Below are 26,829 nucleotides of genomic sequence, written 5' to 3' on the forward strand. Positions count from 1 at the left end.
GACGGATGGGGGAGGTGTTAGACTGATGGGGAGGGGTATTTGACGGATAGACGGGGGGGAAATGTTGGACGGACAGGGGGATGTTAGGCGAATGGGGAGGGATAATAGAAGGACAGATGGGGGAAGGGGGGTGTTAGATGGATGGGACGTTGAGGGGGGCGTTAGACGGACAGAGGGGGTGGATGTTAGATGGACAAGGGTATGTTAGACGGACAGACGGGGAAAGGGGGGAAATGTTGGACGGACAAGGGAATGTTAGACGGACAGACGGGGGAAGGAGGGTGTTAGACAGATGCAGATGGAGGGGGGGTGTTAGACGGATGGGGGAGAGGGGTGTTAGATGGACGGGGCGTTGGGGGGTGGTTAGATGGAAGGGGAAAGGAGGGTGTTAGACGGACAGATGGGGGGGATGTTAGAAGGACATACAGGGGAGGAGGGATGATACACAGACGGGGGAGAGGGAATATTGGATGGACGGATGGGGGGGTTAGATGGACAGATGAGGGGCTTATAGGGGGACTCAGCGCTTCCACCTACATCAAGGGTGAAGGGATGAGCTGTGGCCTGTCCTCCAGAGACAGCAGCAATATCCGTGTGAGGGCCGCAGTCCTAGTATAAGGGTCACCATGACATGTGCAATGCTGTGTGAGCAGGACTAGGCGTGTTGTCATCACTAAGCACCGGCCCTTTAAAATTCTTTTTGTTGCAGACTTTTCTTTATTATTAACAATATTATTATAACAAAGGAAAAGAAACAAAACTCAAAAGTAAATAAACCGTGATGTCCGCCCCGGAGTGAAATCAAATATGGAGTTAGCGACACTGAAACATACAGCCAGAAAGCAACAGCGCTCGGACCTGATGTACAGGCGGATTTGTCAGCAGCATTACGTGGGGGCGGGGCTGACAACCTCTCACACAGGATAGCCGGGCTGGTTGTCAGCAGTAATAGAGGACAAGCTGGTGCTGTAGTATAAGGTCTGGAGATATTATGCTGTTACACAACAATCCTCAAAGATTGGAAAGCCATTGCTCTAGTACGGTCTACCAATGGAGGTCACCTGCTTCTGGCCGATGGCTTGGTCTTCTTGCAGGGTTTCTTATGCAAAAAATGTCGGGTTTGTTTTTGCAGATCTTTCCCCCCCATGAGCTTCGCCTCATATGTAAAACAACTAGCAACCTCCGCACAGAGAAGCAATCCTCCTAATACAAAGGATTTCCCATTACATTGGAGGCAAAACTCATCCCCTGCCCTCGCTGATGCCGATTTGTAATAGATCGTCTGCAGCATGGTGAAGGGTTGCTGTTATGTGTTGTCTCCAGATAAAGCAGCTACTTCCATATTTAGGGTCTTTGGGATCAAAAAACACCTAGAGATGTTGAGCAGAGCCTAAAACTGCAGTAACAGCAGGTAGCGCATCCGAGCCTGGCTCTCCTTGTACACCAGGTACTCGCTCTGGGAGAAGTGGGAGTTCTGGAACTGTGACATGTTAATTGGTTTTCCTTGTGGAACAATAATCTTCCTCCCATCCAACATCAGCTCATGGTCCTTGGAGGGATCTATGGACAGGAGAGCAAGGAGATCAGGGTCACTGTGTACATACGGTACAAATCCGGAGTTACCTCCTGTATTATACTCCAGAGCTGCACTCACTATTGTGCTGGTGCAGTCACTGTGTACATACATTACATTAACATACTATGGAGAAAAACAGACATGGATCGCACATCCCAAAAATACAATGATCTAAAGCCGTTAGGCAAACATTTAAATAATAGAAGGTTCTTTGATACCATTCTGATCAGACTGTATTAAGCCCACTGCCCCCCACGGCGAACCTCTGAGTGGGTCCCTAATCTAAATCTTATAGTGCAGCAATGTGCACTAACCCCTGCTGCAGCAACAAAGCACCAGCAGAGCGGGTGACCTGGTGCCTCATAGCGCCCATGCTGCAAGGCAAAGCCCCCATGGCTCCAGGCCCCGCCGCCCCACTGACACGACACCACCACAACAGTGGCCACCACACAGGACCAGCACACTGTGAGAGGAGCTGCGCACTCACCTCCCACCGGCTCCCATATGTGAACTAGGAGCGAAAAAGGCTGGCCCCTCTTGCAGTTTCCTGCTGATTAAGATCACCTAGCCGAATGGGGGGGGGAGTGCAGATCCAAGCAAAAAGCAGACGGGTAACAAAGACCCTCATGTTCTATTATTTAAATTTTTGCCTAACAGCTTTACATCATTGTATTTTTGGGATGTGCGATCCATGTCTGCTTTTCTCCACTTATCCTGTATTGATCCTGAGTTACATCCTGTATTATACTCCAGAGCTGCACTCACTATTCTGCTGGTGCAGTCACTGTGTACATACATTACATTACTTATCCTGTACTGATCCTGAGTTACATCCTATATTATACTCCAGAGCAGCACTCACTATTCTGCTGGTGCAGTCACTGTGTACATACATTACATTACTTATCCTGTACTGATCCTGAGTTACATCCTGTATTATACTCCAGAGCTGCACTCACCATTCTGCTGGTGCAGTCACTGTGTACATACATTACTTATCCTGTACTGATCCTGAGTTATATCCTGTATTATACTCCAGAGCTGCACTCACTATTCTGCTGGTGGAATCACTGTGTACATCTAATATATAAAGCTGAGTATATGTGTGTAAGTGTGTCCGCTAAAGGAATCCGCACCGTGGCATTTACAATCACAACATTTTGCACAGATGCCTCATGTGACTCAGGGAACGTTGTAGACTATGTTTTGACAGGAAAATTTAACCCCACGCTTTACAGTTACTCTCCAAAAAGTTGCCTCCATTAAAGTGAATGGAGCCTGGAACTACAGGTCATTAATAGGAGCTGTGAATGGTTGCTATAGGAACAAAGGACATTGTTAGTATAAGAAGCTTATGTGTGAGGTAATATGATGTCGCTCGGGAGACGGATAGAGAGAGACAGATGGAGACAGACGGGATCAGAGACAGGCAGACAAGGAAAGAGACAGACCTTGATAGAGACAGACGGGGAAGAGATAGAGAAATAGAGACAGACAAGGAAACAGACAGACAGGAAAAGACACAGACAAAGAGTTGGACAAAGACAGACAGTGAAAGAGGCAGGAAAAGAGACGGGGAGACAGATGGGGAAAGAGACAGACCTGGAAAAGAGACAGACAGACACAGAGATGGAGAGACACAGACAGAGAGAGAGATAGAGACAGACTGATACAAAGACAGAGATAGAAACAGACAGAGACATAGACACAGACAGACAAGGAAAGAGACAGACAGCGACACACAGACAGAGACTTGGAGAGAGACAGAAAGACAGTTACTATCCTGGGCAACGCCCGCGTACTACAGCTCGTATATTATATTACTTATCCTATACTGATCCTTAGTTACATTCTGTATTATACTCCAGAGCTGCACTCACTATTCTTCTTGTGCAGTCACTGTGCATATACATTACATTATTGATCCTGAGTTACATGTATTATTCTCCAGAGCTGCACTCGCTATTCTGCTTTTGGACAAACATGTTAATCTATAGTCTGGTTGAGTTACAGCTCAGTTGAGCGCTGAAATATTCTATAGGAACAGTGTTCAAGTTAGGTAACCATTTATAAACCTGTATGTGGATAATGAGTTCTGTGGGGTCCATACCTGGCTCAGTTATTCCGCGCGCCACTACACTGTCATAGCCCTTTGGAGCAGCTTTCAAAGAGGAATCGTCATGTGTGATGTGATGCTCTTTCCCCAATGCAACTTCATTTAAGAACATAATTCCAAGACGACTGGAAGTGCAACCGACTGCAAGGAGACAAACCAAAAACATATAGATACTGAACAGTCATTATACACCTAGCCCATAAGGAAGCTGTATTAGAGGAGTCATATTCACTTGTATGTAGGAACAGTATTATAGTAGCTACAGTGGGTACAGAAAGTATTCAGACCCCTTTACATTTTTCACTCTTTGTTTCATTGCAGCCATTTGGCAAGTTCAAAAAAGTTCATTTTTTTCTCATTAATGTACGCTCTGCACCCCATCCCCCATCTTGACAAAAAAAACAAATGTAGACATTTTTGCAAATTTATTAAACAAGAAAAGAAGGGAATTTTGTTACTTACCGTAAATTCCTTTGCTTCTAGCTCCTATTGGGAGACCCAGACGATTGGGGTGTATAGCACTGCCTCCGGAGGCCACACAAAGCATTACACTAAAAAGTGTAAGGCCCCTCCCCTTCTGGCTATACACCCCCAGTGGGATCACTGGCTCACCAGTTTTAGTGCAAAAGCAAGAAGGAGGAAAGCCAATAACTGGTTTAAACAAATTCACTCCGAAGTAACGTCGGAGAACTGAAAACCGTTCAACATGAACAACATGTGTACCCGAAAAACAACCAAAAATCCCGAAGGACAACAGGGCGGGTGCTGGGTCTCCCAATAGGAGCTAGAAGAAAAGGAATTTACGGTAAGTAACAAAATTCCCTTCTTCTTCGGCGCTCCATTGGGAGACCCAGACGATTGGGACGTCCAAAAGCTGTCCCTGGGTGGGTAAAGAAATACCTCATGTTAGAGCTGCAAAGACAGCCCTCCCCTACGGGGAGGCAACTGCCGCCTGCAGGACTCTTCTACCTAGGCTGGCGTCCGCCGAAGCATAGGTATGCACCTGATAATGTTTGGTGAAAGTGTGCAGACTCGACCAGGTAGCTGCCTGGCACACCTGTTGAGCCGTAGCCTGGTGTCGTAATGCCCAGGACGCACCCACGGCTCTGGCAGAATGGGCCTTCAGCCCTGATGGAACCGGAAGCCCAGCAGAACGGTAGGCTTCAAGAATTGGTTCTTTGATCCATCGAGCCAGGGTGGCTTTTGAAGCCTGCGACCCCTTGCGCTTACCAGCGACAAGGACAAAGAGTGCATCCGAGCGGCGCAGGGGCGCCGTGCGGGAAATGTAGATTCTGAGTGCTCTCACCAGATCCAACAAATGTAGATCCTTTTCATACCGATGAACTGCATGCGGATAAAAGGAAGGCAAGGAGATATCCTGATTAAGGTGAAAAGAGGATACCACCTTAGGGAGAAACTCCTGAATGGGGCGCAGCACTACCTTGTCCTGGTGGAACACCAGGAAAGGAGCTTTGGATGACAGCGCTGCTAGTTCAGACACTCTCCGAAGAGACGTGACCGCTACCAGAAATGCCACTTTCTGTGAGAGTCGAGAAAGTGACATCTCTCAGGGGCTCGAAAGGCGGCTTCTGGAGAGCAACAAGGACCTTGTTTAGATCCCACGGATCTAACGGCCTCCTGTACGGAGGTACGATATGACACACCCCCTGCAGGAACGTGCGCACCTTAGAAAGTCGCGCTAGACGCTTCTGAAAAAAACACGGATAGTGCCGAGACTTGCCCTTTAAGGGAGCCGAGCGACAAGCCCTTTTCCAACCCAGATTGCAGGAAGGAAAGAAAGACAGGTAACGCGAATGGCCAGGGGGATACTCCTTGTGCAGAGCACCAGGATAAGAATATCTTCCACGTTCTGTGGTAGATCTTAGCAGACGTGGGCTTCCTAGCCTGTCTCATGGTGGCAACGACCCCTTGGGATAATCCTGAAGACGCTAGGATCCAGGACTCAATGGCCACACAGTCAGGTTCAGGGCCGCAGAATTCCGATGGAAAAACGGCCCTTAGGACAGTAAGTCTGGTCGGTCTGGTAGTGCCCACGGTTGGCCGACCGTGAGATGCCACAGATCCGGGTACCACGACCTCCTCGGCCAGTCTGGGGCGACGAGTATGACGCGGCCGCAATCGGATCTGATCTTGCGTAACACTCTGGGCAAGAGTGCCAGAGGTGGAAACACATAAGGGAGCCGGAACTGCGACCAATCTTGCACTAAGGCGTCTACCGCTAGAGCTCTTTGATCGCGAGACCGCGCTATGAAGGTCGGGACCTTGTTGTTGTGCCGAGACGCCATTAGGTCGACGTCCGGCACCCCCCAGCGGCGGCAGATTTCCTGAAACACGTCCGGGTGAAGGGACCATTCCCCTGCGTCCATGCCCTGGCGACTGAGGAAGTCTGCTTCCCAGTTTTCTACGCCCGGGATGTGAACTGCGGATATGGTGGATGCTCTTTCCTCCACCCACATCAGAATCCGCCTGACTTCCTGGAAGGCTCGCCGACTGCGTGTCCGTCCTTGGTGGTTGATGTATGCCACCGCTGTGGAGTTGTCCGACTGAATTCGGATCTGCTTTCCTTCCAGCCACTGCTGGAAGGCTAATAGGGCAAGATACACTGCCCTGATTTCCAGAACATTGATCTGAAGGGTGGACTCCTGCTGAGTCCACGTCCCTTGAGCCCTGTGGTGGAGAAAAACTGCTCCCCACCCTGACAGACTCGCGTCTGTCGTGACCACTGCCCAGGATGGGGGCAGGAATGATCTTCCCTGTGATAATGAGGTGGGAAGAAGCCACCATTGCAGAGAGTCCTTGGTCATCTGAGAAAGGGAGACTGTGCTGTCTAGGGAAGTTGTCTTCCCGTCCCATTGGCGGAGAATGTCCCATTGAAGTGGGCGCAGATGAAACTGCGCGAACGGGACTGCCTCCATTGCTGCCACCATCTTCCCTAGGAAGTGCATGAGGCGCCTTAAGGGGTGCGACTGACCCTGAAGGAGAGACTGCACCCCTGTCTGTAGTGACCGCTGCTTGTCCAGCGGAAGCTTCACTATCGCTGAGAGAGTATGAAACTCCATGCCAAGATACGTTAGTGATTGAGTCGGTGCCAGGTTTGACTTTGAAAAGTTGATGATCCACCCGAAAGTCTGGAGAGTCTCCAGCGCAACATTCAGGCTGTGTTGGCATGCCTCTTGAGAGGGTGCTTTGACAAGTAGATCGTCTAAGTAAGGAATCACCGAATGTCCCTGAGAATGCAAGACTGCTACCACTGCCGCCATGACCTTGGTGAAAACCCGTGGGACTGTCGCCAGACCAAATGGCAGAGCTACGAACTGGAGATGGTCGTCTCCTATCACGAAACGTAAAAAACGTTGGTGCTCTGTAGCAATCGGCACGTGGAGATAAGCATCTTTGATGTCTATTGATGCAAGGAAATCTCCTTGAGACATTGAGGCAATGACGGAGCGGAGGGATTCCATCCGGAACCGCCTGGTGTTCACATGCTTGTTGAGCAGCTTTAGGTCCAGAACAGGACGGAACGAGCCGTCCTTTTTTTTGGAACCACGAAGAGATTGGAGTAAAAACCTTGTCCTTGTTCCTGCAGAGGAACAGGGATCACCACTCCTTCTGCTCTTAGTGAGCACACCGCCTGCAGAAGGGCATTTGCTCGGTCAGGATGTGGGGAGGTTCTGAAGAACCGAGGCGGAGGATGAGAACTGAATTCTATCCTGTACCCGTGAGACAAAATGTCTGCTACCCACTGGTCTTTGACCTGTGGCAGCCAAATGTCGCAAAAGCGGGAGAGCCTGCCACCGACCGAGGATGCGGAGGGATGAGGCCGAAAGTCATGAGGCAGCCGCCTTGGAAGCGGTTCCTCCGGTTGCTTTCTTGGGGCGTGAATGAGCCCGCCAGGAATCTGAGCTCCTTTGCTCCTTCTGAGTCCCTTTGGACGAGGAGAATTGGGTCTTGCTGGAGCCTCGAAAGGACCGAAACCTCGACTGCCACTTCCTCTGTTGAGGTTTGCTCGATCTGGGCTGGGGTAAGGAGGAGTCCTTACCCTTGGACTGTTTAATGATCTCAGCCAATTGCTCACCAAACAGTCTGTCTCCAGATAGTGGCAAGCTGGTTAAACATTTCTTGGAAGCAGAATCTGCTTTCCATTCCTTTAACCACAAGGCTCTGCGCAAAACCACAGAGTTGGCAGACGCCATTGAGGTACGGCTCGTAGAGTCCAGGACAGCGTTGATAGCGTAAGTCGCAAACGCAGACATTTGCGAGGTTAGAGACGCTACTCGCGGCACTGCTGGACGTATGATAGAGTCCACCTGTGCTAGACCAGCTGAAATAGCTTGGAGTGCCCACACGGCCGCGAATGCTGGAGCAAACGACGCGCCGATAGCTTCATAGACAGACTTTAACCAAAGGTCTATCTGTCTGTCATTGGCATCTTTAAGTGAAGCCCCATCTTCCACTGCAACTATGGATCTAGCCGCAAGCCTGGAGATTGGGGGGTCCACCTTTGGACACTGGGTCCAGCGTTTGACCACGTCAGGGGGAAAGGGATAACGTGTATCCTTAAGACGTTTGGAGAAACGCTTATCTGGATAAGCATGATGTTTCTGGACTGATTCTCTGAAGTCAGAGTGGTCCAGAAAAGTACTCAATTTACGCTTAGGATACCGGAAATGGAACTTCTCCTGCTGTGCAGCTGCCTCCTCTGCTGAAGGGGCTGGGGGAGAAATATCCAACAGTCTATTGATGGCCGCTATAAGGTCATTTACCATAGCGTCACCATCAGGGGTATCTAGATTGAGAGCGGTGTCAGGATTAGATTCCTGATCACCCACCTCTGTCTCCTCATACAGAGCCTCGTCTCGCTGAGACCCTGACCAGTGTGATGACGGCGAGGGTCTTTCCCAGCGAGCCCGCTTAGGCTGCCTGGGACTGTCATCCGAGTCAGAGTCTTCAGCCTGTGATGCCTGGGACCCCCTTGAAGTACGGATTAGTTCCAACTGAGGGGGACCGGGGAGCATAGACACAGCAGTGTCCATGGTCTGAGAAACTGGCCTGGACTGCAAGGTTTCCAGGATTTTTGTCATAGTCACAGACATCTTATCAGCAAAAACTGCAAATTCTGTCCCCGTCACCGGGGCAGGGTTCACAGGCGTCTCTGCCTGGGCCACTACTACCATAGACTCTGGCTGTCGAAGTGGCACAGGGATTGAACATTGCACACAATGGGGGTCATTGGAACCTGCCGGTAGATTAGCCCCACATGCGGCACAAGCAGTGCATACCGCCTGTGCCTTGGCACCCTTGCGTTTTGCGGATGACATGTTGTTGTCTCCTCAGAGCAATGAGGGTATAAGCCAAGAAGCGACTGTACAGTGCAATATAAATATATATATGGTACAGGGAAAAAATGCACCAAATAACACTGTGGCACTAGTGGGGCCAGCACTTATGTGCAGCTTACCGCCCGCATAAACGCGGGTGTGTGGTCGCCAGAGTCCCTTGTCTGAGTCCCCCAGAGCCTGTGTCCGTTCTCCAGCCAGACTGCATGCAGGAATGGCTGCCGGCGTCCTGTGGAGAGGGGCGGGCCCTGGGCGTGTTGAGACCAAGAGCGGGAAACTTGCGTCCCCACTGTGCCCAGTGAGAGGGCTGGAGTATGTAAATAAGACTCCAGCCCTCGGCGCTGGCTATAGAACAGCGTCTCTCCCTTTCCCTGATTGACAGGGTGGGGGCGGGAACGAAGCAGAGCTAGGCCGCAAAAGCCGGGGACTAGATTTATGAGCGCTGCCGCCGTAAAAGCGCGGGCAGCGCGAGTCCCCGGCGCACTACAAGTCCCAGCGGCGCCGCCGCTCCCGGAGCGGCCGGCGCGGTAGTTCCCAAGACATAAAATCACTCAGCTAAGCTGCAGTGACTCTAACCCGAGCGCGCAGCGCTAGTGCCCCCGGCGCACTAGCACACCCAGCAAGCCTGGAGTGTGCGTGGCCTGTCTGTGCGGGGACACAGAGTACCTGAACGTTGCAGGGCCTTGTCCCTGACTGTACTCAGCTCCTCCAGCAGGGTCTCTGGGTCTGTGGATGGAGCTCGGCCTCAGGGTTTGGGGGCCGGTAAGATCCCACTTCCACAGAGCCCCTCAGGGGGATGGGGAAGGAAAGCAGCATGTGGGCTCCAGCCTCCGTACCCGCAATGGGTACCTCAACCTTACAAACCGCAATTGGGGTGAGAAGGGAGCATGCTGGGGGCCCTATATGGGCCCTCTTTTCTTCCATCCGATAGAGTCAGCAGCTACTGCTGACTAAACAGTGGAGCTATGCGTGGATGTCTGACCTCCTTCGCACAAAGCAGAAAACTGGTGAGCCAGTGATCCCACTGGGGGTGTATAGCCAGAAGGGGAGGGGCCTTACACTTTTTAGTGTAATGCTTTGTGTGGCCTCCGGAGGCAGTGCTATAGACCCCAATCGACTGGGTCTCCCAATGGAGCGCCGAAGAAAGTGAAATATCACAAGGTCATAAGTATTCAGACCCTTTGCTCAGACACATATTTAAGTCACATGCTGTCCATTTCCTTGTGATCCTCCTTGAGATGGTTCTGCTCCTTCATTGGAGTCCAGCTGTGTTTAATTAAACTGATAGGACTTGATTTGGAAAGGCACACACCTGTCTATATAAGACCTCACCGCTCACAGTGCATGTCAGACCAAATAAGAATCATGAGGTCAAAGGAACTGCCCAAGAAACTCAGAGACAGAATTGTCGCAAGCCACAGATCTGGCCAAGGTTACTCAAGGTTCCTAAGAGCACAATGGCCTCCATAATCCTTAAATGGAAGAAGTTTGGGACCACCAGAACTCTTCCTAGACCTGGCCGATCAACAAACTGAGCAATTGTGGGAGAAGAACCTTGGTGAGAGGGGTAAAGAAGAACCCCAAGATCACTTTGGCTGAGCTCCAGAGATGCAGTAAGGAGATGGGAGAAAGTTCAAAGTCAGCTATCACTGCAGCCTCCACCAGTCGGGCTTTTATGGCAGAGTGTCCCGATGGAAGCCTCTCCTCAATGCAAGACATATGAAAGCCCGCATAGAGCTTGCAAAAAAAAAAAAAAAAACACATGAAGGACTCCCACACTATGAGAAATAAGATTCTCTGGTCTGATGAGACAAAGATAGAACTTTTTGGTGATAATTCTAAGAGGTATGTGTGGAGAAAACTAGGCACTGCTCATCACCTGCCAATACAATCCCAACAGTGAAACATGGTGGTGGCAGCATCATGCTATGGGGGTGTTTTTCAGCTGCAGGGACAGGATGACTGGTTACAATTGAAGGAAAGTTGAATGCGGCCAAGTACAGAGATATCCTGGAAGATAACCTATTCCAGAGTGCTCTGGACCTCAGACTTGGCCGAAGGTTCACCTTCCAACAAGAGAATGACCCTAAGCACACAGCTAAAAGGAGTGGCTTCAGAACAACTCTGTGACCATTCTTGACCGGCCCAGCCAGAACCCTGACCTAAACCCAATTGAGCATCTCTGGAGAGACCTGAAAATGGCTGACCACCATCCAACCTGACGGTACTGGAGAGGATCTGCAAGGAAGAATGGCAGAGAATCCCCAAATCCAGGGGTGAAAAACTTGTTGCATCATTCCCAAGAAGACTCATGGTCGTCCTAGCTCAAAAGGTGCTTCTACTTAATACTGAGCAAAGGGGCTGAATACTTATGACCATGTGACATTTCAGTTTTTCTTGTTTAATAAATTTTCAAAACTTTCTACATTTCTGTTTTTTTTCTGTCAAGATGGGGGATGGGGTGCAGAGTGTACATTAATGGGAAAAAATAAACTTTTTTGATTTTACCAAATGGCTGCAATGAAACAAAGAGTGAAAAATTTAAAAGGGGTCTGAATACTTTCTGTACCCACTAAAGATTCTTGTACATGGGGCAGTATTAAAGAAGATATATTATTGTACATACGGGGCAATATCATAGTAGTTATATTCTTATACACAGGAGCAGTATTATAATAGTTATATTCTTATACATAGGAGCAGTATTATAGTAGTTATATTCTTGTACATAGGAGCAGTATTATAGTAGATACTGTATATTCTTGCACTTAGGGGCAGTATTTGAGTACTAGAAGGTGGCCCGATTCTACGCATCGGGTATTCTAGAATTTACGTATTGTGTAGTTCATGTATGATTTTTGTTTTATATATGTATATATATATATATATATATATATATATATATATATATATATATATATATATATATATGTTGTTGTGTGTAGTTACCAAGTGTTTGTGTAGGGGCTGTACATGTTCTGGGTGTTGTCTGGGTGTGACGGGGGTGAGAGCGGTGTTGTATGTGTGTTTCGTGTGTTGCGTTGTTTGTGGAGCGCTGTGTGTCTGTAGCGTTGTGTGTGTGTTGCGCGGTTTGTGTGTGTGTGGTGTGTTTTGGGGGGAGGTATGTTTTGTGCAATGTGTGTGTGTTGTGCGGTATGTGCGTATATTTGTGTGTGCCGCGGTGTTTGTGTGTTGGGTGCTGTGTGTGCGCAGCGTTGTCTGTGTGTGTGGGTGTCTGTGTAGGGCAGTTGTTTGTGGTTCCCAGTGTGTGTGTGATGTGTGGTGTGTTGTGCAGTGCGCGCGCGCGTGTGTGTGTGTGTGTGTGTGTGTGTGTGTGTGTGTGTGTTTTGGGGGGGAGGTGCGCACTCCCAAACGTGCTCCATCCCCCATGCAGCGCACTCCCCATCGTGCTCCATCCCCCATGCAGCGCACTCCCCATCGTGCTCCATCCCCTATGCTGCGCACCCCCCATCGTGCTCCATCTCCCATGCTGCGCACTCCCAAACGTGCTCCATCCGCCATGCTGCGCACTTCCCAAACGTGCTCCATCCGCCATGCTGCGCACTTCCCAAACGTGCTCCATCCGCCATACTCCGCACTCCCCATCGTGCTCCATCCCCCCATGCAGCGCACTCCCCATCGTGCTCCATCCCCTATGCTGCGCACCCCCTATCGTGCTCCATCTCCCATGCTGCGCACTCCCAAACGTGCTCCACCCGCCATGCTGCGCACTCCCAAACGTGCTCCATCCCCCATGCTGTGAACTCCCCATCGTGCTCCATCCCCGATGCTGCGCACCCCCCCATCATGCTCCATCCCCGATGCTGCGCACCCCCCCATCATGCTCCATCCCCGATGCTGCGCACCCCCCATCGTGCTCCATCCCCCATGCTGCACCAGCATCAGCCTCTCTGCCCCCAGCATCAGCTTCTCTGCCCCCAGCATCAGCCTCTCTCCTCCCAGCATCAGCCTCTCTCCTCCCAGCATCAGCCTCTCTCATCCTAGCATGAGCCTCTCTCCTCCCAGCATCAGCCTCTCTCCTCCCAGCATCAGCCTCTCCTCTCTGTCCCCAGCATCAGCCTCTCTCCTCCCAGCCTTCCCCAGCATCAGCCTCTCTCCTCCCAGCCTCCCTCCTCCCACCCTCCCCCCAGCATCAGCCTCCCTCTACCAGCCTCCCCCAGCATCAGCCTCCCCCAGCATCAGCTTCTCTTCTCTCAGCCTACCTCTCCCAGCCTCCCTCAGCATCAGCCTCCCTCTCCCAGCCTCCCCAAGCATCAGCCTCCACCAGCATCAGACTCTCTCCTTCCAGCCTCCCCCAGCATCAGCCTCCGCCAGCATCAGCCTCTTTCCTTCCAGCCTCCTCCAGCATCAGCCTCCCTCTCCCAGCCTTCCCCAGGTTCAGCCTCTCTCCTCCCAGCCTCCGTCCTCCCAGCCTTCCCTAGCATTAGCTTTCCCCCTCCCAGCCTCCCTCAGCATCAGCCTTCCCCAGCATCAGCCTCTCTCCTCCCAGCCTCAGCCTCTCTCCTTCCAGCCTCCCCCAGCATCAGCCTCTCTCCTTCCAGCTTCCCTCAGCATCAGCCTCCCCTTCCCAGCCTTCCCGAGGATCAGCCTCTCTCCTCCCAGCCTCCTTCCTCCCAGCCTCCCTCAGCATCAGCCTTCCGCTCCCAGTCTCCCCCAGCATCAGCCTCCCCAAGCATCAGCCTCCACCAGCATCAGCCTCTCTCCTTCCAGCCTCCCCCAGCATCAGCCTCCCCTTCCCAGCCTTCCCTAGGTTCAGCCTCTCTCCTCCCAGCCTCCTTCCTCCCAGCCTCCTTCCTCCAGCCTCCTTCCTCCCAGCCTCCTTCCTCCCAGCCTCCCTCAGCATCAGCCTTCCGCTCCCAGTCTCCCCCAGCATCAGCCTCCCAAGCATCAGCCTCCACCAGCATCAGCCTCTTTCCTTCCAGCCTCCCCCAGCATCAGCCTCACTCCTTCCAGCCTCCATCAGCATCAGCCTCCCGTTCCCAGCCTTCCCCAGGATCAGCCTCTCTCCTCCCAGCCTCCTTCCTCCCAGCCTCCCTCAGCATCAGCCTTCCCCTCCCAGTCTCCCCCAGCATCAGCCTCCCCAAGCATCAGCCTCCACCAGCATTAGCCTCTCTCCTTCCAGCCTCCCCCAGCATCAGCCTCCCCAAGCATCAGCCTCCACCAGCATCAGCCTCCCTCGTCCCAGCCTCCCCCAGCATCAGCCTCCCCCTCCCAGCCTCCCCCAGCATCAGCCTCCCCCTCCCAGCCTCCCCCATCATCAGCCTCTCTCCTCCCAGCCTTCCCCATGATCAGCCTCTCTGCTCCCAGCCTCCTCCAGCACGCCGTGCTCCTCTGCCGACACTCACACATCCGATCGCATCCACTCACACACACCCGATCGCATCCACTCACACACACACCGATCGCATCCACTCACACACACAGACACTGACGATATCGCACATACGCGCTGATACTCACAACATCCGGACATACCACATGCCTCTGGCCATGTGATCCTCCGTCAGGTCCTGGAAGATCACAACAGCACAGTATCGAGGCCGAGAAGCAAGGGATATCGCCGGATGCTGTGAGTATGTGGATGCGATGTGTGTGTGAGTGTGTGGATGCGATGTGTGTGCGAGGGGTGTGTGAGGTGTGTGTGAGGTGTTTGTGAGAGTGAGTGCGATCTGATGTGTGTGTGCTGTTATGTTTGTGCGTGTGGAAGTCCCGCCGCTGCAGGACCTTTATTTACTGGTAACTATGCAAGCATGGTTACCAGCGCAACACGTCCCCCGCTCGCACGGGAGCCAACACCAGCATACGGCGGCGGCGTACGCTGATGTGGGCTCCCGTTGGTGAGGGGGGAAAGGGGGGGGGGGGGGGGAAGTACAGTACTCACCTGGGATTCGTGGCTCCGTGACCATGTCAGTTCAGCAATGCGGGGGGGGGGGGGGGGGGGGCGAGAGCTAACGTCTATTGCGTGAGGGGGGCGGGGCGTGGCGTGGGCGAGTTGCCAATGCCTGCAGGGTGCCGGGGCGAGAGGCCAATCTGTGGGGGGGGGGGGGGCAGAGCCTGGGCGAGCGGCTGGCCAATCCGTGTGGGGGCGCAGCCGGGGCGAGAGGCCAATCCGTGTGGGGGGGGCGGGGCCATGGCGAACCCAGCGGCCAATCAGCTTTGTGTCACCGTAAGGACATGTCACGGTGACACAATTTTGGAGCATGACAGACAGACAGACAGAATAAGGCAATTATATATATAGATTGTACACTCTTGTTTTTACAATTTTTATAGTTTGCAGCAACATGAACATTTGGGATGGGGCTATTGATGGATGGGGTCCTGTAGAATGATCTCTTTGCTTGATATTTTAAATATTGATCAATGTATAATATCCTGACATGTGAACAGTTTTATTTCCACCATCTTACCATATCCAGCAGATTTGCTGTTCTCTGAAGCAAAGTATATCCCCCTGCCCACACGTCCCCCTGAATGGGGCATTATTCGCAGGCCACTTTTTAAAATAGCAGCCACCACAGCCACGTTGGTGCCATGCCACAACAAACGACGGTTTTCTATGTCACAACAAACGACGGTTTTCTATGTCTTTGTGGGCGCCGAGTCTTTCTTCCTGGAACAGAAGAGACAGACGTTCGTGTCTTCTATATGAACATTGGAGGTCACACACAGATTAACACTAGATTTCTGATTCTATCAGCCGTCTCGGCCCTATGTGTGACCGCCACCTAGTGGCCGATTGCTGCTCTGCACCATGAGGAGAAAGTGCTTCTTGGTGTTGTTTTTGTTTATGGAACCTCAAGTTGTGGACAAATTTTGTGACATTTTAAGCAGGTTTGCATCATAACATGTAGAAAAGTGCAAGAATAATCCATCCCATGGTGCTTTATGACTGACCTCAGTTTCACGGTCCACCCGCCAGACATTTTTGATCTTCAGCTTTTGGTAGGAGGACCCCGTGTGCTTCAAGTAATTCTCGATCACCTGCAACACAAGACCCCGAGATAAAAGAATGGATGACAAACATGTCCCTGCACTGGGCGATACCGCTGTGATGGCTGCAGACACAGCCGCCTAGCTACTGGAGTCTGAACTGCACTGCTACCTGCTTTACACTGCAGTTCTGCTCCATTAAAACAAGACTCTGATCAATGACTGTGGCTGCATTGACTACTGGAGTCTGCATTGCACCTCTTGCTTTACACCACAGCTCTACTTCAGTACAACAAAGCTATTATCAGCTTAGCTGCAATGGATTATGCAGTTTGATTCTTCTCCATGCTTTACACTGCAGCATATATATAATATATATATTATATATATATATATATATATATATACACACAGTTAGGTCCAGAAATATTTGGACAGTGACAATTTTCGCGAGTTGGGCTCTGCATGCCACCACATTGGATTTGAAATGAAACCTCTACAACAGAATTCAAGTGCAGATTGTAACGTTTAATTTGAAGGTTTGATCAAAAATATCTGATAGAAATTGTAGGAATTGTACACATTTCTTTACAAACACTCCACATTTTAGGAGGTCAAAAGTAATTGGACAAATAAACCAAACCCAAACAAAATATTTTTATTTTCAATATTTTGTTGCGAATCCTTTGGAGGCAATCACTGCCTTAAGTCTGGAACCCATGGACATCACCAAACGCTGGGTTTCCTCCTTCTTAATGCTTTGCCAGGCCTTTACAGCCGCAGCCTTCAGGTCTTGATTGTTTGTGGGTCTTTCCATCTTAAGTCTGGATTTGAGCAAGTGAAATGCATGCTCAATTGGGTTAAGATCTGGTGATTGACTTGGCCATTGCAGAATGTTCCACTTTTTTGCACTCATGAACTCCTGGGTAGCTTTGGCTGTATGCTTGGGATTATTGTCCATCTGTACTATGAAGCGCCGTCCGATCAACTTTGCGGCATTTGGCTGAATCTGGGCTGAAAGTATATCCCGGTACACTTCAGAATTCATCCGGCTACTCTTGTCTGCTGTTATGTCATCAATAAACACAAGTGACCCAGTGCCATTGAAAGCCATGCATGCCCATGCCATCACGTTGCCTCCACCATGTTTTACAGAGGTTGTGGTGTGCCTTGGATCATGTGCCGTTCCCTTTCTTCTCCAAACTTTTTTCTTCCCATCATTCTGGTACAGGTTGATCTTTGTCTCATCTGTCCATAGAATACTTTTCCAGAACTGAGCTGGCTTCATGAGGTGTTTTTCAGCAAATTTAACTCTGGCCTGTCTATTTTTGGAATTGATGAATGGTTTGCATCTAGATGTGAACCCTTTGTATTTACTTTCATGGAGTCTTCTCTTTACAGTTGACTTAGAGACAGATACACCTACTTCACTGAGAGTGTTCTGGACTTCAGTTGATGTTGTAAACGGGTTCTTCTTCACCAAAGAAAGTATGCGGCGATCATCCACCACTGTTGTCATGCGTGGACGCCCAGGCCTTTTTGAGTTCCCAAGCTCACCAGTCAATTCCTTTTTTCTCAGAATGTACCCGACTGTTGATTTTGCTACTCCAAGCATGTCTGCTATCTCTCTGATGGATTTTTTCTTTTTTTTCAGCCTCAGGATGTTTTGCTTCATCTCAATTGAGAGTTCCTTAGACCGCATGTTGTCTGGTCACAGCAACAGCTTCCAAATGCAAAACCACACACCTGTAATCAACCCCAGACCTTTTAACTACTTCATTGATTACAGGTTAACGAGGGAGACGCCTTCAGAGTTAATTGCAGCCCTTAGAGTCCCTTGTCCAATTACTTTTGGTCCCTTGAAAAAGAGGAGGCTATGCATTGCAGAGCTATGATTCCTAAACCCTTTCTCCGATTTGGATGTGAAAACTCTCATATTGCAGCTGGGAGTGTGCACTTTCAGCCCATATTATATATATAATTGTATTTCTGAACATGTTTTTGTAAACAGCTAAAATAACAAAACTTGTGTCACTGTCCAAATATTTCTGGACCTAACTGTATATATATATATATATATATATATATATATCACACATACAGGGTGGTCCAAAAGTAGGTGGACAGTATGTGTACTAGGGTTATCAAACATGGTCTAAAGTGAAACTGACTCAGTTGCCCTTAGCAACCAATCAGATTCTACCTTTCATTTTCCAAAGAGTCTGTGAAGAATGAAAAGTGGAATCTGCCATGTTTGATACCCCTATTGCACATACTGTCCACCTACTTTTGGACCACTGTGTGTGTGTGTGTGTGTGTGTGTGTGTATTGTACAATTCATATAACTGGGAGTGGTGCTCTGTTTGCTGGATTTGCACCCCAGCTCCTGGTCGCTTAATTAGCCTCCTTTTTGTTCACCAGCTGATCTTGTAGGTTTTTAAAACCCAGAGGTGATACAGTGTAGTGCAGGACCCAGCAAAGGAGGTTGCCGTGAAGGGGCGCTGGGCTGGTATTGCAATGGCCATTATAATATTCTAAATACCTCCATTTATGTTATAAGGTGGAATTTATTTTGTTTTTTCACAGTGTACAGCTGGAATTTTTTCTATATATATATATATATATATATATATATATATATATATATATATATATATATATATATATATATATATATATATATATATATATATATATATATATATATATATATATATATATATATATATATATAGTGTTTGTGTGCTCTGTAGTCTAAGGCTATGTGCGCACTAGAGATGTGAAGTTTCTCGAGAAAATCTTCTCGAGAAACTTCTGGGAGTGAAAGATTTGCTGACCTCCAGAAAAAATCCGCGGCAAAACCGCATGCGGATTTGCCGCGATTTTCCCGCGGGTGGTTCCCTGCGGATTTTTGCAGTCTGTACTGCAGAAATCCACGGGATACCTGCGGATTTAATGGACATGTTCATTTTCTCAAGAAACTTTCTCGAGAAACTTTTCTCAAGAAACTTTCTTGAGAAAAATCCGCACCAGTGCGCACAGCTTTTTTTTTTCTCATAGAATTTCATGGGAAATGTCTGCACAAAGATTGCAGACATTTCTCAAGAAATTTCCGCGGCAAATCCGCGGGTATTTTGCTCTAGTGCGCACATAGCCTTAGGATTACCTTGTATTCTTCATTCTTTGGGTTCACGATGTTGAGTTCACACTTGAGGAGCTCATAATCCACGTCCAGGGGGTGGGGGACCTCAGTCAGCGCCGCCTCCTGCTCCTGCTTAACTTTATCTGCTTGGAGTGTCTGAGCCAGCTCAATGTCTGCAAGGACCTGACGGAGGGAATCAGAAGGAGGGACTTACTCTGAGTGATGGAGAGATCAGACCTAGGGGGGTCTACAGCGAGGATAGAACACTACTCCGTACCAGAGATTATCCCAGATTCTTTCATTACACTGGACCCCCCCCCCCCGCTACACCACACCAGGGGAGATTACACTGGCCCACCACTACACCACACCAGGGGATATTACACCGGACCCCCGCTACACTACACCAGGGGAAGATTACACTGGACCACTGCTACATCACACCAGGGGAAGATTACACCGGACCCCCAGTACACCACACCAGGTGAGATTACACCGGATCCCCGCTACCCCACACCAGGTGAGATTACACCGGATCCCCGCTACCCCACACCAGGAGAGATTACACCGGATCCCCGGCTACTCCACACCACAGCAAGATTACACAGAACTCCCGCTACATCACACTGGGGAAGATTACACCAGAAACCCTACACCAGGGGAAATTCCACTGGACCTCCACTACATCTCTCCAGGAGAGATTTTGAGTGGAGTCACCCCTTTCCATATACTCCATTATAGTACATAGAAGGTAACTATTAGACGATATCAAGCCACGAGAATTACGCCTCTTACCAGTAACATGTCTTTCTTGGCTTGTAGCACCTCCAGGGTGTTGATAACGGGAGGCGTCTGGCGACCGAAGTTGTGGGGGATGATGGTGTAGAAGCGGGAGGACAGGTCGCTCAGCTCCGCCTTCCCCGCCTTTCTGTCCAGTGCAGCCTGAAGATCTTCTAGGGCATCGAAGCCCTTTGCTATTTGAGCTTTACTCAACTTCCCTAATGGCATCTTCTTTATATCTGAAATAAAGACCCGACGTGAAGGTGACGATGCCCCCGTGGTCCCTCACTGCCCCCCACTGCCCAGCTCAGCCATACACAGGTACCTAGGTTCATGGTCTGCATGGCATCCTTGAACATGTCACTGCTAAATATCAGGGAGACCAGGTCTTGGGTGGGCTTGTCCAGAGAGCATGGTCGCACCTTCTTAGCCACCCCATCCACAGTGTCCACCTGTGGGGAATAAGAATGGAAAGCACCTGAATATTTGGGATATCATCACGTCTGATTGGATATGTGGAAGATGTGACCTGTTCGGGCTCCTTTGGATCATCGAGATTAAGGTGACCCCCCCAAGATAAAGAGTGAAGAACCCAAAAAAGATCACTGTCATTTCCACCAAAGCCAGAATTTACAACTTCTGAGTGAAGTTCTCCCTTGAGCCGACCATAGATGGTTGGCTTCTATTTCATCTCTCACCTTGACCATGGCTTCCCCGCTTTCTTCTTCTTCATCGTCGTGCTCCACCTCGATCATCGTGTACTTTCCTGGATGTGGAGTGAACTTCTCTCTGTCTGACCAGCTGTTTTTCGTTTTATCTTTAAACTTCTTCTCAAAGTCTTTTGTGGCAGCAGTCAGATCAGAGAAGGTGGTTAACTTGGACTGGCCGATCTCACCCTGCGGGACACAAGGTGGCCAAAAACCATTAGGAGGCGCCACACAGTGGTTCGGAGGGTAATTACGGGAAAAGCTCATCGCCAAAGTTAGGTGGGGTCCAGGTCATCAGAACTCCCTTGACAGAGCCTGAGCCCCTTCAGTAAGGAGAGGGTCGGCTCCAGACTTTTCCTGCTACATTCACATATATCAGAATACTGTGCAACGTGAGATACAAACATGTCCCCTGTAAGCCTCAGCAAGACAGACACTCAGCGACCTGTGAAGAACTGCAGTCAAAGAGCTATCAGAAAACCTGCAGAATTGTGAATGCAGCTCTGGATGTGACTAGAAAAGAAGACATTATAAAACTAAAGATAATATAGATAAATAATTCTGGATTTATCGCCTTCAACCAAAAAAGGGAAAGCAGCGAGCTGTAAAGAATGACAGGCCGAGAGCTAACAGGAAACCAGCAGAATTAAGAATGCAGCTCTGGAGAGTAGAAGAGTTGAGTATCCTTACCACCCGGCCCCAGCGGTTCCAGCAGTAGTACGTATTCTTGCTGCCAGTGTTCTGAATGAGTTGGATGACGTAGAACTTGTTGTTGTTATGGCCAATGTTGGTCTGGTTGAGCATACAATCGTAATCCTCATAGACCTGGCGACAAAAAAAAAAAAAAAAAAGAAGTGATGATAGTAGAAAAACGCCACTTATTGTACAGATTAATTCCAGTCCATCGTCCTCTCATCCACCCCCAGAGCTGAATTCCAGTTGTCACCTCCTTAGGCCCGCAGTACAGATCAGTGCCTAGCCCACGTCTGCCGTCAATCACTCACCTCTACGTTGGGATGTCCGCTCACTGAGCACGCAGAGTCTATTTTCGCCTTCCCTTTTCTCCCCGCCGTCGCTGCTTTAAGAGCTTGGGCTGCACTCTGGAAGCGGTCTGGAGGTGGGATGGCCGCCTCTTGCTCCTCTTCCTTAACCTCCTCCTTCACCTTGGCTTTCTTCCCTTTGCCGGAGCCTGAGGCTTTGGCCTGAGTCGCTGCTCTTCTCTTTGGAGGCATTCTGTGACCACAAGTAAAGGTTGTGCTGTATCATATGTTCATTATAGCAGATGCTACCCCTTTAAATTTTAAGTATCATCATCATCATCATCATCATCTAAAACGGTCAGCAAATATTTGTATGCAGCAGAAAAAAAAAAAAACCAAACACTGGAAACCATCAGTAAGCTGGTGTTCAGTGATCGACGGTTATTATGTGCCTCTATTTAATGGCGTTCTGCTGTCAATGGGCCGTGGGTCATATTTTCAGCTGAACTTATTAATATCTGCCATGGGCAAGTACTAGATAATCACGTATGTTAATCAGAGCTTTAGGGAACACAGAATATAGAGTAACTACTGGTACATTCAGGTCTATCTACAGCAGACGTTCTCCTGCTTGTTGATGGCTTCCATACAGCAATGAACTGAAATGTAAAGAGCAGCAAAAGACCGACGCCAGGCGCCAATCAGCCGCTTCTAGTGACCGATGCCAGGTGCCAATCAGCTGCTTCTAGTGACCGACGCCAGGTGCCAATCAGCTGCTACTAGTGACCGAAGCCAGGAGCCAATTGGCCGCTTCTATAGACCGACCCCAGGTGCCAATCAGCCGCTTCTAGTGACTGATGCCAGGTGCCAATCAGCTGCTTCTAGTGACCGACGCCAGGTGCCAATCAGCTGCTACTAGTGACCGAAGCCAGGAGCCAATTGGCCGCTTCTAGAGACCGACGCCAGGTGCCAATCAGCCGCTTCTAGTGACCGATGCCAGGTGCCAATCAGCCGCTTCTAGTGACTGATGCCAGGTGCCAATCAGCCGCTTCTAGTGACCGACGCCAGGTGCCAATCAGCTGCTACTAGTGACCGACGGCAGGTGCTAATCAGTAGATTCTAGTGACCGACACCAGGTGACAATCGGCCGCTTTTAGTGACTGACGCCTGAAGCAAATCGGCCGCTTTTAGTGACTGACACGTGGCCCAAATCAGCTGCTTCTAGTAACCGATGCCTGGTGCCAATCAGCTGCTTGTAGTGACCGACGCCAGGCGCCAATTGGTAGCATCTAGAGACTGACTCCAGGCGCCAATCAGCAGCTTCTAGTGACCAACACAAATCAGCCGCTTGTAGAGATCGACGCCAATCAGCCGATTCTAGAGATCGACACCTGATGCCAAATCAGCCGCTTCTAGTAACCAACGCCTGGTGCCAATCAGTAACATCTAGCAACCGACACCTGGCGCCAATCAGCCGCTTCTAGTGACCTCTGCTAGGTGGCAATCGGCGGCTTCTAGAGACTGACGCCAGGCGCCAATAAGCCGCTTCTAGAGACCAACAACAGATGCCAATCAGCCACTTCTAGTGCCTGACGCCAATCAACCCCTTCTAGTGACTGACGTCTGGAGCCAATGATTCCCTTCTAGTGACCGACGTCTGAAGCCAATCAGCCGCTTCTAGTGACCGACGTCAGGCGCCAATCAGCCGCTTCTAGTGACTGAATGCCTACAAGTTGTCTTGGAAACCTGCAAAATGACAATACTAATAATAATAATAATAACAACAACTACACAGTTAACACTGCACGTCAGGACTGCATTAAAGGGGGTGTCCACTACATCTAGAGGGCTCAGCATCCTGTGTTATTACAGCTGTGAAACTACAATTCTCAGCATGCCCTGGCAGAAGTTTGACTGGACTATAAATGAATGTCTTAACACCAACATAAAAGGGGATTCTTTACTGTAAGAGCAGAGTCACTATGAAACTGTCTGCCAGGAGGAGTTGTCATAGTGAATTCACTCGTTCCGCTCTGTCACCGCCTGCATGCTCAACGCGACAGACAATTTACATAGCATTTGAATCTTTAAACCTTGGTTTGTGATAATGCAAATAAAAGTCCAATTTGTGGAGGAGGAACGACAGCAGACGACCATTATACTCATCCTGCCGCGCACAGTCAGCTGACCCCGGGACCCTCTACATCTGCACTGGGGGCTCCGATGCAATCAACCCCCAGATAAGAAGACACTGGACGTTTTCTCTTAGGCCCTGTGCACATGGTGAGGATTTGGGGAGTATTTTTACCTCAGTATTCTTAGCCAAAAGCAGAAGTGATAAGTATAATAGAAACATGGGCGCCACTTCTGGTTTTGGCTACAAATACTGAGGTAAACTCACCAAATACTCGCTGTGTGCACATGGCCTAATCGACGGTTAGACTCGTTCTGTCGCTGGGTTATGTGATCTGCAGGTGACCTCGGCCATCAGAGGGTTAATGAGGCTTGTCAGACAAACCTTTACCCTTCCCTACAAAGTGACATCTCCCCGCGCTGCACCTGCCGCCCCCCAGGTCACATGACTACGTGCCACTCCCGATTTACCTGCCGCACACCTGAAGCTTTGAAGACACTTGTCCTATAGATAACCATTGTATATACAGTATATATATCCTTGGGGTGATAATGGTAAAGGCGAGGCCCAGGTATTACACCGCACATGACAACGTGGCCGCTTCCTATATAGTGTTCCACAAGGGTGCTCAATACAATGGCACACACCTATACATATATATGTATGGGTGTGTATATATATATTTATTGGTGGACTTGAAGCTATATACGTGTATATTCTGTGGGTGTGGTGGGCACTATACGGCCTCGCCCGTCAGGACCGCCGCTGCTGATACAATACATATATTATTGTTCTCTTCCCTCTAATAATTTCTAACAGGATCTTTTGCTGCGATGAGTCAGGTGAACGGAATTCAAATCATTTCCAAATACACCCACAACCCCCGGCCCATGTGATGCCACCCGCAAATCCTGGAGGGGGTCCCAAACCGCAGCTTGGGGGTTAACAGGAGCTCCCCGGGACTACCAAGAGCCCCCCTGGACTACCACATTACTGTTAGAGAACTACAAGTCCCAGGATGGGCTGTCTATCTGCAGGGTCATCATGGGTAACGTTTAGTTATTGCTGAGCGCTCTTAATGCACCCCTGGTCAGGATGGGCTGGGACTTGTAGTTCCACAGTGGTTGGAAAAGTTAGAGATATTCAATGTCTGCACTTTATAGGTGCAGCCTCCTATATACTCCCCTATATACTCCATGTTCATGGGCTCTTACCTGCTGCTGATAGCTGAGGGGTCTTCTCTGGGGGGGATGTGTCACTCTGAGGGCCTGCGACTAATGACTGCACACACAGGACAAGTCACAGCTAGTCTCAGTCAGTCTGGCCTACCTCCACCACTCCTCCTCCTCCTCCTCCTGTCCATCCCACAGCCATCTCTCCACCTACTGGAAGACATCACTTACATCAATGCCACAAAATTAAAGTTACAGACGCCACAAAACATACAATATGGAGAGACCCCCCAATGTACAAGAGGAGGGTCAGCACCTAACATCTATCAGACATTGGCACCGATTCATCATTATTTCTTTAGTTTTTGGCTTCCGGAGTATTTTTTTCTTTTTGTGATTTTTTTTTTTTTTTTTTGTTTCTGGATGATTTTATTTTTTTAGTGATTTTATTATTTGCGCCATATTTTCTATGTGTTTTATTCCACTTTTTAAGTTGTCTGTCTTTTTAAAGTTTTTTTTCAATTTTTTTTTTTTTTTTTTAAGTAGGGACAAAAAAAATCTGAAATTTCTACAAAAAAAATAAAATAAAATAAAAAAATAGCGCTTTTGTAGCCATTTTCCAAGACCCATAACGTTCTCATTTTTCGGGATCTAGGGCTCAGTGATGGCTTATTTTTTGCATCCTGAGCTGACGTTTTTATTGATATAATTTTTGGGTAGATGCGATATTTTGATCGCTCCTTATTGCCTTTTATTGCAATGTTGCGGAGACCAAAAAAATGTAATTCCAGAGTGATTTTTTTTCTCATTATGCCCTTTACTGATCAGATTGATTGATTTTATATTTTGATAAATTGGGCATTTCTGAAAGCGGCAATACCGAATGTGTATTTTTTTTGTTGTTGCAATGCAGCAAAAGGGGGTAATTTGATCTTTTGTGGGGGGTATTTATATTTTTTATACGTTTTATTGTTTTTACTAGTCCGATTTGCAGACTTGAAGCTAATACTGTTCAATTGCTTACACAGTTTAGAGCAATGCTTTATCCTTTGTTCTGAACAGCAGAAATGCTGATCTCTTCTGTACGTTGGTGCTCAGTCACAGGAATTTTGTCATGACAACCCATTGGCAACCCGTGATCATGCCACAAGGCCACCGAAGATGGCGGCAAATGGTGCACTCACCACCAGCGCACATTAAATCCGTGGGATTTAACTAACTACCAGGGGCAGGTGGATCTCTGATCCACCCACGCCTGTTAGCTGCACATGGTGGCTGATCAGATCAGCCAACATGTGCAGGGAAAGATGCGGACTCACTGTCAGAGCCTGCATTAAAGGGACTGACACGACCTTGATCGTCCTGGGACATCATAGGTCGTAAGGGAGTTAATTCACCACAAAAGCAGCAAAAGAGCGCAGGAAAAAAAAAACAGCGGATACGTTTTTGCACTCTCATTGCTTTCAACGCTGCAAGAATGTACATGCTTCTTATTTAAAAAACGCAGCCGTTTTCAGTAAGGAACAAAAAAGCTACAGTGTGCATAAGATTTCTGAAATCTCATAGCTTTTAATTTGCATAAACCTCATAAAAAAAAAAAAGCAAAAAATCTCCAGCAATAAAATATTGCGTGAGCATAGCCTAAGGCGGGCTTTGCACACTACGACATCGCAGGTGCGATGTCGGTGGGGTCAAATTGAAAAGGACGTACTTCCGGCATCGCATGCGACGTCGTAGTGTGTAAAGGCTCGATGATACGATTAATGAGCGCAAAAGCGTCGTAATCGTATCATCGGTGCAGCGTCGGCGTAATCCATGATAACGCTGACGCGACAGTCCAATGTCGTTCCTCACTCCTGCGGCAGCACACATCGCTGTGTGTGAAGTCGCAGGAGCGAGGAACATCTCCTA

General features: G+C 49.1%; 1 protein-coding gene across 1 annotated transcript; it reads right to left on the reverse strand.

Moving 5' to 3' along the window:
- Window positions 1-694: 694 nt before the first annotated feature.
- PARP3 (poly(ADP-ribose) polymerase family member 3) lies at window positions 695-25,097 on the reverse strand. Its single transcript, XM_075320790.1, is given in 12 exon segments — window positions 695-1,560; window positions 3,687-3,833; window positions 15,481-15,634; window positions 15,636-15,683; window positions 15,968-16,054; window positions 19,170-19,328; window positions 19,941-20,164; window positions 20,251-20,377; window positions 20,624-20,821; window positions 21,323-21,457; window positions 21,637-21,865; window positions 24,961-25,097. Coding segments are annotated over 11 exon segments (1,677 nt in total). The 5' UTR covers window position 21,865; window positions 24,961-25,097; the 3' UTR covers window positions 695-1,390.
- Between the last annotated feature and the right edge of the window lie 1,732 nt (window positions 25,098-26,829).

This window comes from Anomaloglossus baeobatrachus, chromosome 8 (genome assembly GCF_048569485.1).
Source record: "Anomaloglossus baeobatrachus isolate aAnoBae1 chromosome 8, aAnoBae1.hap1, whole genome shotgun sequence".
Classification (NCBI taxonomy): domain Eukaryota; kingdom Metazoa; phylum Chordata; class Amphibia; order Anura; family Aromobatidae; genus Anomaloglossus; species Anomaloglossus baeobatrachus.